General features: G+C 35.6%; 1 protein-coding gene across 15 annotated transcripts in view; it reads left to right on the top strand.

The window, feature by feature from the left end:
* The window catches only part of HDAC9 (histone deacetylase 9), a 460274-nt gene that overhangs the window by 364340 nt on the left and 83640 nt on the right, over positions 1-12294 (top strand). For all 15 annotated transcript variants that reach the window (XR_010435224.1, XM_064675750.1, XM_064675761.1 and 12 more), the window contains 2 exons: positions 2309-2428; positions 2753-2850. Coding sequence is in view for 14 of the 15 variants with exons in the window: in XM_064675750.1 (XP_064531820.1) it covers positions 2309-2428; positions 2753-2850 (218 nt within the window). In the remaining variant the exon portion in view is untranslated. The remainder of the gene's footprint in view (positions 1-2308; positions 2429-2752; positions 2851-12294) is intronic.

The following is a 12294-nucleotide window of genomic DNA, read 5'->3' as shown; positions in this document are numbered from 1 at the left end:
TTTTCATATATAAATTCTTAACTTTTTAGTTATCAATCTTCCCTTCATTTGTTTCTACACTAAAACTCTGACTTTTTTTTTTCCCTTACCCACCACTTGGATAAATCTCTGTTTTTGAACTGACTTACATACCCTGAATACATTTGATCTACTAAGGGCAGATTATGAACTCATTTCCCACATGCTAACATCCGCAGTCTTAAAGAACACATTCCTTTGTCTAACCAGAGAAGTTACTGCTCTTCAAAACTGAGTAACCCTTAGTGGAATTAAGGTTTAGACAAGAAAGATAGCTTTGAGATTTGAATTAAAAAAAAATAAAAAGGAGAAAAAGGTGTCTCTATGCCACTTAAATATTTTTTTCTTCCCATTTGGAAACTGTTATCTAAAGCCCCAAATATGCACAGAAAAGAAAAACTAAAATCACAAAATGAAGTCCTATTGTGTTTTTAGTCATAATCCCTACAGATCTGTATATGTGCCCAGCACAGCTGCTCAGGTTGCAATCCTCGTTCCAAGATCATCCATACTTGTATGCATGTTAGCAGGATTTGAGTCTGTGTTGGGGTAAACCAATCACTTCTGTCACAGCTGAAGACTGAATGGATTTTCAAGGTTAGTCTGCATGCCAGAGTTTACTTCATGTGCCAGTCAGAACCCTCTAACACTACGCTGGCTGCCTTCAAATCTTCAACACCATCACACCAGTGTGTACTCCTTTGCACCTCTAATGTGTTACATTTACCCTTGGCATTAAGTCACAGTTGGGCTGTAACTCCATCCTCGTGTTGTTTCAAGTACTTTCAACTGAGAAAAGAAACCATTATAATATTACCCTACAGAGGTCCCAGAGGAGGACCAAGTCAAGCACAATGCAGTACAAGTAAGACTCAATCAATGTAGAGAGTTCTGAACAATGTGGGTAAAAGTCATGGGCTGCATCAGCTGCAAGGAGGACAAGCAATGGTCAGTGCTTGCTGTGCTGTTGACATTGTACACCTTGAGGTACACCTTGAACCTTCTGAGGTGCATTCTGAGGAAAATGTGACTGTCGTTCCTCTGATACTAAATTTGATTTAGACCTCATAACATTTGTAAAGTAAATACAGACTGGGTGACTGGGTGTTGCCATTCAGAGTACTTTGTCTGTCCTCCTTCTTTATTCTCTAAATCAGAAATGTCAAAGGGATGGCTTAGCAGAGGAGAATTAATAATATCTATAACTTTTCAGCCTCTTAGAAATGCCAGTGAAGAAATTTTTTTTCTTACTTTTCTTTTACTGAAAGGCAAGTGGATTCTCCATTTTTACTTGTAGAATTCTTATGTGCCTCACCACATAGTACAGCAGTAAAAAACAAGCTAAAAAAAATGGAAAAGCCTGCATCATCAGCCTTTGTTACATAGATATACTGTCAGCATTTCTTTTTCAGTATTTTATGTAATGACAGAATTTTTTCACTGTTGTTATATAATGTTTGAAATATGGAGACTAGCCAAGGTCACTCCTCGATTGTGAAAGGCACCATCCTATCTGCCAGATGATTTAATAGCTAATGAGATCATATTCCTATGTCTTCAACTGTTGCCGTCATGATTTTGCAAAAATGAAGTATGAAGTCCTTTCTGCATCTGGCATCTCTTTTGATGTGGATCTAACTGCTGAGGGACTGAACTGAACTGAATGTTTCAAGAAAGCCAATTTACTCAGCTGGTCGCAGAGCCTTTGACCTCAATAGTGGAACTTGGCAAATCAATGAATACTCTTATGTTTAGTGTTCTGTCAAGAATTGTGAAAAAGCTCTGTAAACCATAGATCCTTCTGCAAAATACTAGTTTGTAGTTTAAACATTAGTCTTTCTTCAGAGGCCAATGAGGCTAGTTAATTAAGCCTGAGGGGTTATGAACTGTTGGCAGTTAATAAGTCATAAAATTCTTCCATAAAACAGGATGCTAGATTCCATCACTGAGGCAAGGAGTACAAAGAGCCGGTGTATAAATATCTAATTGTACAAAAGGACTGGGATTTCTCAATGACTGCTCATCTGGAGTCTCCAGGGCACGCTCGCTATGGTTTCCTGATTTTTAGAAGCCAGTTTAAAAAATGAGTGCATTAAAGAGTAATTTGCCTGAAAGTTCAGGAAGTATGGGGTGGTGAAGGGAGGGGGAAAGGAAAAGACAAAAGGAGGGCAAGGGAGAGGGAGAGAAACTGAGAGAGAGAGAGGAGGGGGGTGTAAAAGAAAGCAGAACTGAGCTCTCTACACTGAGTTGGACATTATTACATTTGTCATCTGTTTTCTTTCTCCTTTAGGATGTTCACCATGGCAACGGTACACAGCAGGCTTTTTATGCTGACCCCAGCATCCTGTATGTTTCCCTCCATCGCTATGATGAAGGCAACTTCTTCCCTGGCAGTGGAGCCCCAAATGAGGTTAGGTTTATTTCTTTAGAGCCCCATTTTTATTTGTATCTTTCAGGTAATTGCTTTGCATGATTACCCCTAATTTTCTTGTCCTTCTCTGGTTCTTTAAATTACACCAGATTACCAAATTGTCCACTGGGAGCAGGGGACCAGTAGAGAACAAGTGCATAACCCAGAGCAGTCCTTGTCAAACAAGGCTAGGCTGATCTGACATGTTGTTTGATGTTTGTTTCTAAAGCACATTTGAGATTTTTTTTTCCCTTTCCCTCTCTCTTTTCCTCCTCCTTTTTCCTCTTTTTTCACTCCTTTTAGCATTTTATTCCTATTTTTCAGGTTGGAAGTGGCCCTGGTGAAGGGTATAACATAAATATCGCTTGGACAGGTGGCTTGGACCCCCCTATGGGTGATGTTGAGTATCTCACAGCATTCAGGTTGGTACCTTTAAAAGTTTTGAAAACTAGTTGTAGAGCATAAGCACATGAATAAGAGCTAATGTAATACTGAAAGTAAGGAGAATGACCTATGGTGAAACGAACTTAATTCTGGTATCCCAGTATATGAGAGTTTAGTAAATAATGTAAAAGGATAATTTAATTGTTGTGATCATCCATGCAGAATTAACAGAATAATTTCTAGTTACTAATTGGTCACTGTTTTTTTCATTAAAAATTGACTACCTATAACATTTGAATACAAGTATTCACACCAGGAAGAAGAAAATAGCTGTTCTCATTCACATTGATTGCAGTTACGTGCCAGTAGAGCAGATAGAAAGTAATGTGAAGTATGACCCAAATCCAGTGTCTCTCATTCATTTGAAAGACTCATCGTGATGCTCACAGATTTGAGCATTAGCTTTTTCTGTGAATTGTGGTAAAGTGTTATTTACCTAAAAGTAAATAATTGTGAAATATCACAGTAAGAATGATAGGAATTGTTACATGCTCTATTTCTCTTCACTTTCAATAGCTAATTCTAAATGAAATTTTATCCTTTCATAGATGATGCATCATAATATTTAGTGTTATTTTCATGGGACCAGGGAAGAGAAAACTAGTTTAAAACACAATCTTTTAGAGTTTCAGTAGTCCTGTCTTACTGCATTTCCTTTCATTGTAATGCAGTTTAATGGAAGGATTTAGTGAGCAACTCACCTTTCGAGACTGGGCAAATGCTACATATTTGTAAGGAGGTTTTCATTTAGTAGAAAATGGTAGGCAGGAAAGACAATGAGACAACCAATATGTATCTCCAATCTCTTTTAAGATATTTAGTTTGAAGTAGTGCATTTATCACAATATCCCACAGTTATTGTGGAAAAGGTTCTAATTGTATTTCCATTTGCCTGTATTTAAAAAAGAGTCTAAACAAATAGTAAGTGGCAGGCTCCAAATTTCCTACACTTCAGTATTGCCTCAAGCTCTTTCCAGGATACATCTTATTCTTTGATGAGATTTTCATATAGGTTAAGGAACTGGATGGTTCAAATAACTGATATTAGTGTCTGATATTAATATATTTGGTATTTCCACCCCAACATTCTTGATTTGGATCCAAACTGTTCCACTAATGATAGAGGTAATGTGGCCATCTATTGATGCAGAGAATGGTGGTTGCAGCTTATTCAACAGAAGACTCACAAAACTTGAACTGTAACCATAATTGGTACTACTGCTATCCTGAAGACAAATACATGGGCTTAATAGTACATTTACAAATACGAACTTCACAGTTCTGTTTTAAGACACGCTAGTAAATAGTTTGGAGCAGCTAATATTGCTGCTATGCCTATTACTCCAGAATTAGAGGGAATTTCAATCTCTATGCCTAAGCAAAGCAGCGCTATTTCTGTGAAATAAGGAAAATAAAATTCATGTAAGCTACTGGCTAACCATGTGCAGACATACACTTAATTATAATTATTATATTTTTAAGTCACATAAATTCAAGATAAAGCTTAGGATTTCCCTTTAATAAATTGCTGATGGTGAAAAATGTAATGCTGCTATTTTAAATGCATCCATTTAACTGTGTAATTAATGTGAAAATTACACATTGTGTTAAATAGGTAATTGCCTTTATTTTTTTTTAAGAATTATAATATCCTTGCTTGATTACAATAGATACTGCTGTTTTCTTTTTCTCCAAACAAGTATCAGCAACAGGAAATGTTTCCTTACCTCTCATCCCCTTTTGTGCCCTCTGTAGGGCTTATTGATATGGATTAGTATGACTGGTATGATGGTTTTGAGTGGGGATCAATGAAGCAAACAGCATGGAAATTTGAAGGGTGAATACAAAAATTCGTGAAGTGCATGGGATAGACCAGTAGCTGTTTTCTATGCATCTAGTCTGAATGTTAGGTAAATTTACAACTCCTCGTAGACACCTTATCCATGGACCAGAATCTATCCCTGCTATTATCCAAAGTGTCACACATAATGTAGCCTGAGTTCTCAGTTTGACCAGAACAGAATTGTGAGACAGTAGTCAGACAAGAGAGATCCACAGTTTATCCTTTAGCCATAGATAGAAAGGAAGGTATAGTCTTGGAGAAAATGAACAGAAGAGTTGGTAAAATATCCCAGCAAGTCAGCTGTTGTTCTGGAATTTTGACCTGCAATCAGTTTTTAAGAAAATAAGTGGGTTTCGTAGAAAGGAAAATACTGGGGTTTTTATTAAATTACTTTGTTTTATAGACAGACTTACAGACAAGATCTGAACTAAGGGGTGGAGAAAAGGTTGAACATCTTCAATTTTAAGAGAAAAATAAGGGACATCATACCTACTCTCCAGTACACAGAGAGGTTACCCAGTATTTAGTCCCTAATGAAGGCAGGAGTGGGTGTTGGTGAAGGTCCTGTCCCTTGTAACCAAGGTGTAAGTTTGCAGATGGGTGGAGCCTGTTTGGAGAGAAGCCAAAGCTTTCTGCTTACGGGCAGCCTCCAGAGCTTAATCCTTTGAGTTCTTAGATCTGAGAAATTTGCATTAAAATAATCTAAAAATCCCTATGGGGTGCACATAGCTTTCACCTTCTCACCAGCAGAGCCCTTATTTCATCCCAGAATTGCACCCAGCACATATTCAAAGTGTCACCAGCCTTGACACTAGGCAACTTGTTACTGCTTGATTGACTGTCAAATTTCACAGCAGAAATCCTTCTGAATGATAATGTCCACAGAAAAAAAGACCAAAGCTTTTTTTCTATCTCTAGAGTTTAGCTTATCATCAGGTATTATATATGACAATGTGTTTGATATCAGGTATATTGTTCTTAGGCCAGAATATATTTGTAGAAGAGTGTAAGCATTTACACATCTACATATATACACATGCAGGTAGCGGAATATTAGTTATTTTCCACTGCATAAATCACTAGATAAATCTATTTTCAGTAAATCCTTTTAGGATTGAATAATATTGAGCATCACTCTTCCTTCAAACTGTTTGAGAAAGTATTTCTATTTCTTCAGGAAGAAAACAACTTTCAATGTAAAAAAATGAAGAAAATGTGAAGGCATAATACAGAGTAGTCACTTCAAAGGCATGCTGAGTGAGTGGCTGCACTGGGACTATCGTGGAGAATAGCAAAAATAATGGTGTTGGTTTGTGTCTGCCATTTTGATTTCAGTGCTACATGAAGAGTTTATTGTATTTTTGAACTAACTCTGTGGCAAAATCAAATGTAAATGGCTGTAGCCAATTTTAAGATGAAGACTGCTAATTCATTTATAAAAGAATATGTTTTAATTTCTCTTCCATTTCTACTAAGAAGATGAGTTTGCTCATGTTAACTACAAGGAGGTAGTAGAAAATGCAGGAGAGAGAAGTCTCTGCATAATGGAAAGTGCAGTAATCAAATCACTATACCATTTAGTTCTGCCAGAAAAGTGTTGTTTGATGTTTACCATAGTTAAGCAATTGGTATAGCTACGGAAATCCTTGAAATAATGACATTTTTCTAAAGGGCAGGCATCTCTTTTCTCCTAAGATAACAAAAAGGCACAGCTCTTTCACATTACTTTCAAGGCCTGGAGTATCCCTCTGGAGAGTTTGTTTCATCATTTACTTCCACCTATTCAGGTTAAATTTGCTTTAATCTCTTTGAAAGCAATAGGAGATGGTGGCTATTTTCTAAGAGGATGATTTTACACTCGAGTTTATGAGGATGTAATCCGCTCTCTTCTGCCAACAGTTATAGAAAAAATAAGAGCAATGGGTGACTAGTAGTGTTCAAATAATTACTTTCATGAGCTCCACATTATACCAGATGTGCTCAGTAAAACAGGCAGCAGACAGAGGCTCAGGTCTGTTTTGTACATGCACATGTATCTATGTGTGTACTTGGATTTTACAGAGGGCAGGAGAGCTGTGTTTCCATAGAGTAGAATATAGAAGATACAGGAGGCAGTGGAAGCAAATGTGAGTGTTGAGAAGAGTGAGGGAGAAGCAAGAGAGAGAAGGAAACTGAAGTGTGCCTTCCAACCACTTTGCACTGTTTTTATTCAACAAAAAGTTGTAAATTTGGCTTAACCAACCAGTATGCTCTGGCTGCTTTGCACTACTCCAGAGTAGCATAAAACATCCACAGCATATCAATGAACGTGGCCATAAGAGCTTGCATAAAATGAAACATATATGTGTGTATGATTCTTGGAATGATTAGAAACACTGTATGATAATATTATTTTTTAGCAGTCACGTGTTTGATTTTAATTTAAGAGGGTGATCAAATTAAAAAAAATAGGTGCCATTAAGGCAGAGTTAAAGATTATCTACGATTTAATTTAAAATATAGCACAACATTTGTAATTACCCGCAAATATGATTTTAAACAAAGAAAGTTCAGAATTAAAATCATACTTGAAACCATGTGTGTTAAAATGTAAAAATGAAAGAAAATTAAGGTGTGCAGAAAATCTTCACCCTGTCTTGCAGTTCTCAGTGTTTGGTTTGAGAGAAAATAAATACATTTAAAACTGTTTGTATTCTAAGGTCTCAAAAATATTAACAAAAATATTAATTGTCATCTTGAGGCCATACAGGGCATAGTTAAGGTTATTTGAGAGACTGCATTGATGTATATCAACCCTTCTTTTTTCCTTAGTTTTGTATTTCTGGATCTGGTGACATTTAATTTTGACATTTCAAATTAAAAACTTTGTAAATGTACTTCTGTTGTTTTCAAATACATTGTCTTTGTTAACTCTGTTTCAGCATAGATACTGATTTTTCTTTACCATTTAAGTTATACTTTTAATACCCTAAGAAGAACACTATATTTCTATATTTTTCTTACATTTTTTCATTTAAGTTTGCATAGCTAGCCTATATTTTCATAAATTAAATTAATTTTCTTGTAAATTCTACTTTTATAACTTTTTGTTCAGTGAGGAATTGGAGATAACTTCAAGAAGTTTCATGTATCCTGTTGGTATTGAATTTCATGGTCTTAAGTATGTGTGTCTGAAAAACAAAAATTCTTTATTTAGCTCCAATCGCTACTCTTCCACTTTCATTAAATGTCCATTTGTTTAGGTACTACATGTGTAGATGAAACCCACATTCTTGCCTATTCACATTATTATTTTAAATACCTTTGTATGATCTCTGTCATGTCCTTTCCTATTTTTCTTCTTTTGAAATACAGTATTTCTAGTCTTTTTCAATCTGTCTTTGTTTAGAAATGTATTCAGTTGCCAGATAATTTTAATTGCTTATCTCTGAGGCTTGGCTATTTTCTGGAAATGAGCTAAATACACCACATGAGGGCGAGCCATCGATTTATATTATTTTGAATATTATTATGGCTATCTTTGACATCATTGCTCTGCAATATTGTATAACTCTCTGACTGAGTAGAAACCTTGGTTTCTGATAAACATAGCAAAGAATGTAGAAGACAAAAATCAGCATTTTTTCCTAACTGTACCTAACTATTTGAAGTGAGTCACAGTACAATGGTGTATTGTGATGTTTAATGAATTCCACCAAGAATAGCTTTTGAGAATAAAGTTCTTTCAAACAATGATTCTAAATACCCATAATTTAATGCTATTGATTTTTTATGACTGTAATATCTAGAGGCTGCTGCTGAGGCTATATTGTAGCTAGACTGCATCTAAAAAATATGGTGAGACTCAGCTTCTGATTCAAATGTTTGATAATGTTTGATATCTCTTCAAAGAGATGAAAAGACAAAAGTATAGGAGGGAGGAAGAAAAAGCCAAGTGAGCTGCTCAGCCTGGTGAGTCAATAAAAGAACTAGAAGTAGACTGTGCTAACATCTTTAGAACTTTAATCTATTGTGTTATCAGTGAACTCCATTTGCAATAGCCTCAGACTAGCAAAATGCCATGTTTATCTTTACTAATGGAAACTAATTATTTCTCAATATATTGCTTTGTAATAACTGGTAAAGGTTATTCCAACTATAGTTCTCTCTCTCATCTATTTGTTGACATCAATATGTTCAGCATTTCACTGTGTAAAGAGAAAGGCAGAATCTCTGTCCTATGTACGACAGGCAGCTAATGATTTACACAAATGGAAATGGACATCATTGAGAGTGCTAGTTATCCACAGTCCTTGTGCATTGTCAAGGGCAATGCTTTTGTGAAGAAAAATTATGGCTGAGCAGAACACAGTCATGGAAGCTCTAGGAAATATAAACAGTAGTTTCTATGTGGATGTATATAGTTTGCTTTCAGTCACCCACAGCATTCTGCAGAGTTATAAGTTACAGTTTCAATCAGTTTTTCATTTCTGACCTTGTTGACTTCTACCAAGTGTCTTTAAAAGATGCACATTTCAACCAGAGATGTCTTTCTTTTCCCTTCTGCCATAGAAAATGTCTTAGGAGAATTCAAATAAAGGTGTACCAAACAGCTATGGAAAGATAACTTAAGAGTATCTGAGCCATTTCTTTTGAAGAAGTTTGAAGAAGGCAGAAGTTTGCTTGAAATATTATTTTAAAAATCTGTTTAGAGTATAATTTTCATATATAAATATTCCATAGTCCTGATGATTTGTGATTCTAGAATATTTTTTGGGTGTGATGGGGAAGGTTTTGTAATATTCGTAAATTTTCCTGCTTTTTTTCTTTTCTTGACAAATGTTTTGAGCACTGAGATGATTAGTATCATGGGGATGGGGACAGAGTCCTTAGGAAATGGAGAAGCAGAGTTAAAAGCATTTGAAATACTGGTATAAACAGCTTTTCAACATTTTTTATACTTCAAAGTTCACAATAAAACTAAAACTAGCAACAGTGTTTATACCCTGTGACCTCTTGTTCTTCCTACTTCTTTATTTTTATTTGGAAAATCTAACTTCTGACTAAAATACCCTAAGTTTTCACCTTTTCTGTACCAGGATTTTTAAAACTGTATATGACGCTCCTTTCATTCACTGGAACTCAGAAGTGAAACCTTTCATTACAGAAATTAATTAGTGTTGGCTTACTTTTCTACAGATGCAATTTCTTTTATTGACATGGCAGACTAGGGGGTGGAGGAGAAAGGATAATAAAATATGGCATGTGTCAGGTTTATGTGGTTCAGGTTAAAAACTATTTGATTAAAACCCCAAGTCATACATGATCTGTAGTTTCAAAGTACTGAAAAATACCTGAACTCTTTTCCAATATAACCATTTTCCAATTTTTGTTAACCCAGACAGATGAAAGAATAGAGGTGTGTGGATAAAGATTTGCCATATTGTCAAGTACTTTGATGGAAAGGTGAGAAATATCACCAAAAACATCCTGGAAGAAATTAAATGCAGCAAGAATGCACAAGATATTTTTATCCTAAAATTTAAAATATCTGCGGCATTTAAATGGAGATAAATTTCGGGTCTGAATTAAAAGTCCCACAGCAACACTGAGTGTTTGTATAGATGTCCAGCCCCAATTTAAATTTTGTTGCTTTATAATAACTTATGAGAACTAGACTGTAGCCTGTAAAAAATATCCACATGTTCTCTGCTGGAACAGCTCCAGACTGTAACAGAACCACTAGATTGCACCCTGGTGCTTTATGTATTGTTTAATTGTTTTCCTTTGGTGGATATTTTTATTAAAAGCCCATTATCCAGAATCAGACAGAAGTGTTGTTTCAAGAACAGCAGAAACAGAGGCCTTTCAGCTACACAGTTCTTATTCATGCTTTCTTTAGCCAGCTTAGCTAATGAGACCTCCACTATTATTCTTTTAATTCTTAGAGAAGAAAAAGAAATGCAAGTTTTTATTTTGATCCTTTCAAACATAAGCAGGACTGCAGAGAAGTATTGTGAGGTCATGTGTACTCACACACCTGTGTCTCAGTGTTAGTTTCCATGTGTACATCCAAGGCATATCTGTGCTTAAAGATGTTCTCATGCTTTTGCACAAATAATTCCTTGGAGATATTCTTTTACCCTAAAGATTGTGTGTACCTGTGCTACACTTTGCCCATAATGTAATTGCATGAAAGGAATAAGTATTTTTCATAGAAAAAAATATTCTAGCAATTAAAGCTCCAGTAATTCTGAAGAAAAATAGAAAATCAGGCAAGAGTCAGATTTTGAAATCCTGAATTATGCTGAATAGCACTGTACTCAGTGCTGCAAGATGTTATGAGGGTTCCTGTTACTAGATATTGTTGGAGCCCCAGCCAAGTATTTAATTACTTTTTAAAGTCAGCTTTTGGTCTTCTGGAGAGAAGTTTCAAACTACGAAAACATAAATGTCTCAAAAATAGATATCTAGTGAATAAGTTCAGGGAGGTCTATGACTCATGATTATGTGGTATTAACAATACTGCTTGGGCCAAGAGTAATCCCATTAAATCAGTGCAGCTTCTTGAACAGCAAGTTGTTACCCAGTGTGAGGGAATCCGTCAGACTTCAAACTCTGAGATATTGTTTCTTTCAGGCAGCATAAGAAAAATGCTCAGTTGGAGTGATGTGCCATTGTGTATGTTTTTTTCAGGCAAACTGGAGTCTTTGTCTTGGGATCATGTTTACTAGGGTCAGGATTTAGAAGTAAATTGATCATTTGGGTCATTAGCTTATGCAGGTCTCAGTCGTGCACACCAACATAATTCATAGCTAAGATACAGAGTTGTTACTTATACAAAATAGTAACTTCTTGCAAAAATTACTGTTAAAAGAGTTTGTGAAATCAGAGGCTCTTCACCAAGTACATGTGGCAGGATCTTATCTTAGCTACTGTGACTACGTTTAACCTAATTAAGCAATCAAATCTTTAAGACTATATACAAGCAGTTTCAAGAGTTGTTATGCCTTGAAACAAACTAAACTTTGGAAGTATATAATTAGCTGATTTATATGTTTACCTACCACAAGTTTTCTTCTGATATTTGTATCAGCAGTTAAAATAAAGTTACCAAAATCATTAATTTATATTAAAAAAATGAAAAATGAAACCAAACAAATTACAGTGCAGTATAAACCAGGTTAAATAGCTATGTCTGGGATGCATTTCTCCTGTGCCACGCATAGGAGTTTACATGCTTATCAGAAGATATATGGTGGAGGGCTGAAGGGAAAGATGCAGCTAATTTGATTCTTTTTCTCCCTGTCAGTAAATTGACTGGAGTCTGGTGCTTTGTCCCTCCTGTGCAGGGAGTACATTACTAAAGCAGAGATGACTAAAGACAGCAGTTCCAGTAAGCAGGAACTGTGGTTATGACATCTGATTTTCTTCTAAACTGGAACAAACCCAAAACTATTCGAAAGCTTCCAAGAAAACAACTAAGTTTGTGTTTCAAACCCTTTTGTGACAATGTTCGTCTCTAACCTCATGGTGAGGACATCACCCTAGGAAACTAGAAAATCTTAAGTGAAAAACCCTAACCCTTTGGAATTGGACT

The sequence above is a fragment of the Pseudopipra pipra genome, chromosome 1 (genome assembly GCF_036250125.1).
Source record: "Pseudopipra pipra isolate bDixPip1 chromosome 1, bDixPip1.hap1, whole genome shotgun sequence".
Classification (NCBI taxonomy): domain Eukaryota; kingdom Metazoa; phylum Chordata; class Aves; order Passeriformes; family Pipridae; genus Pseudopipra; species Pseudopipra pipra.
This window is presented reverse-complemented; position numbering and strand designations above follow the sequence as displayed.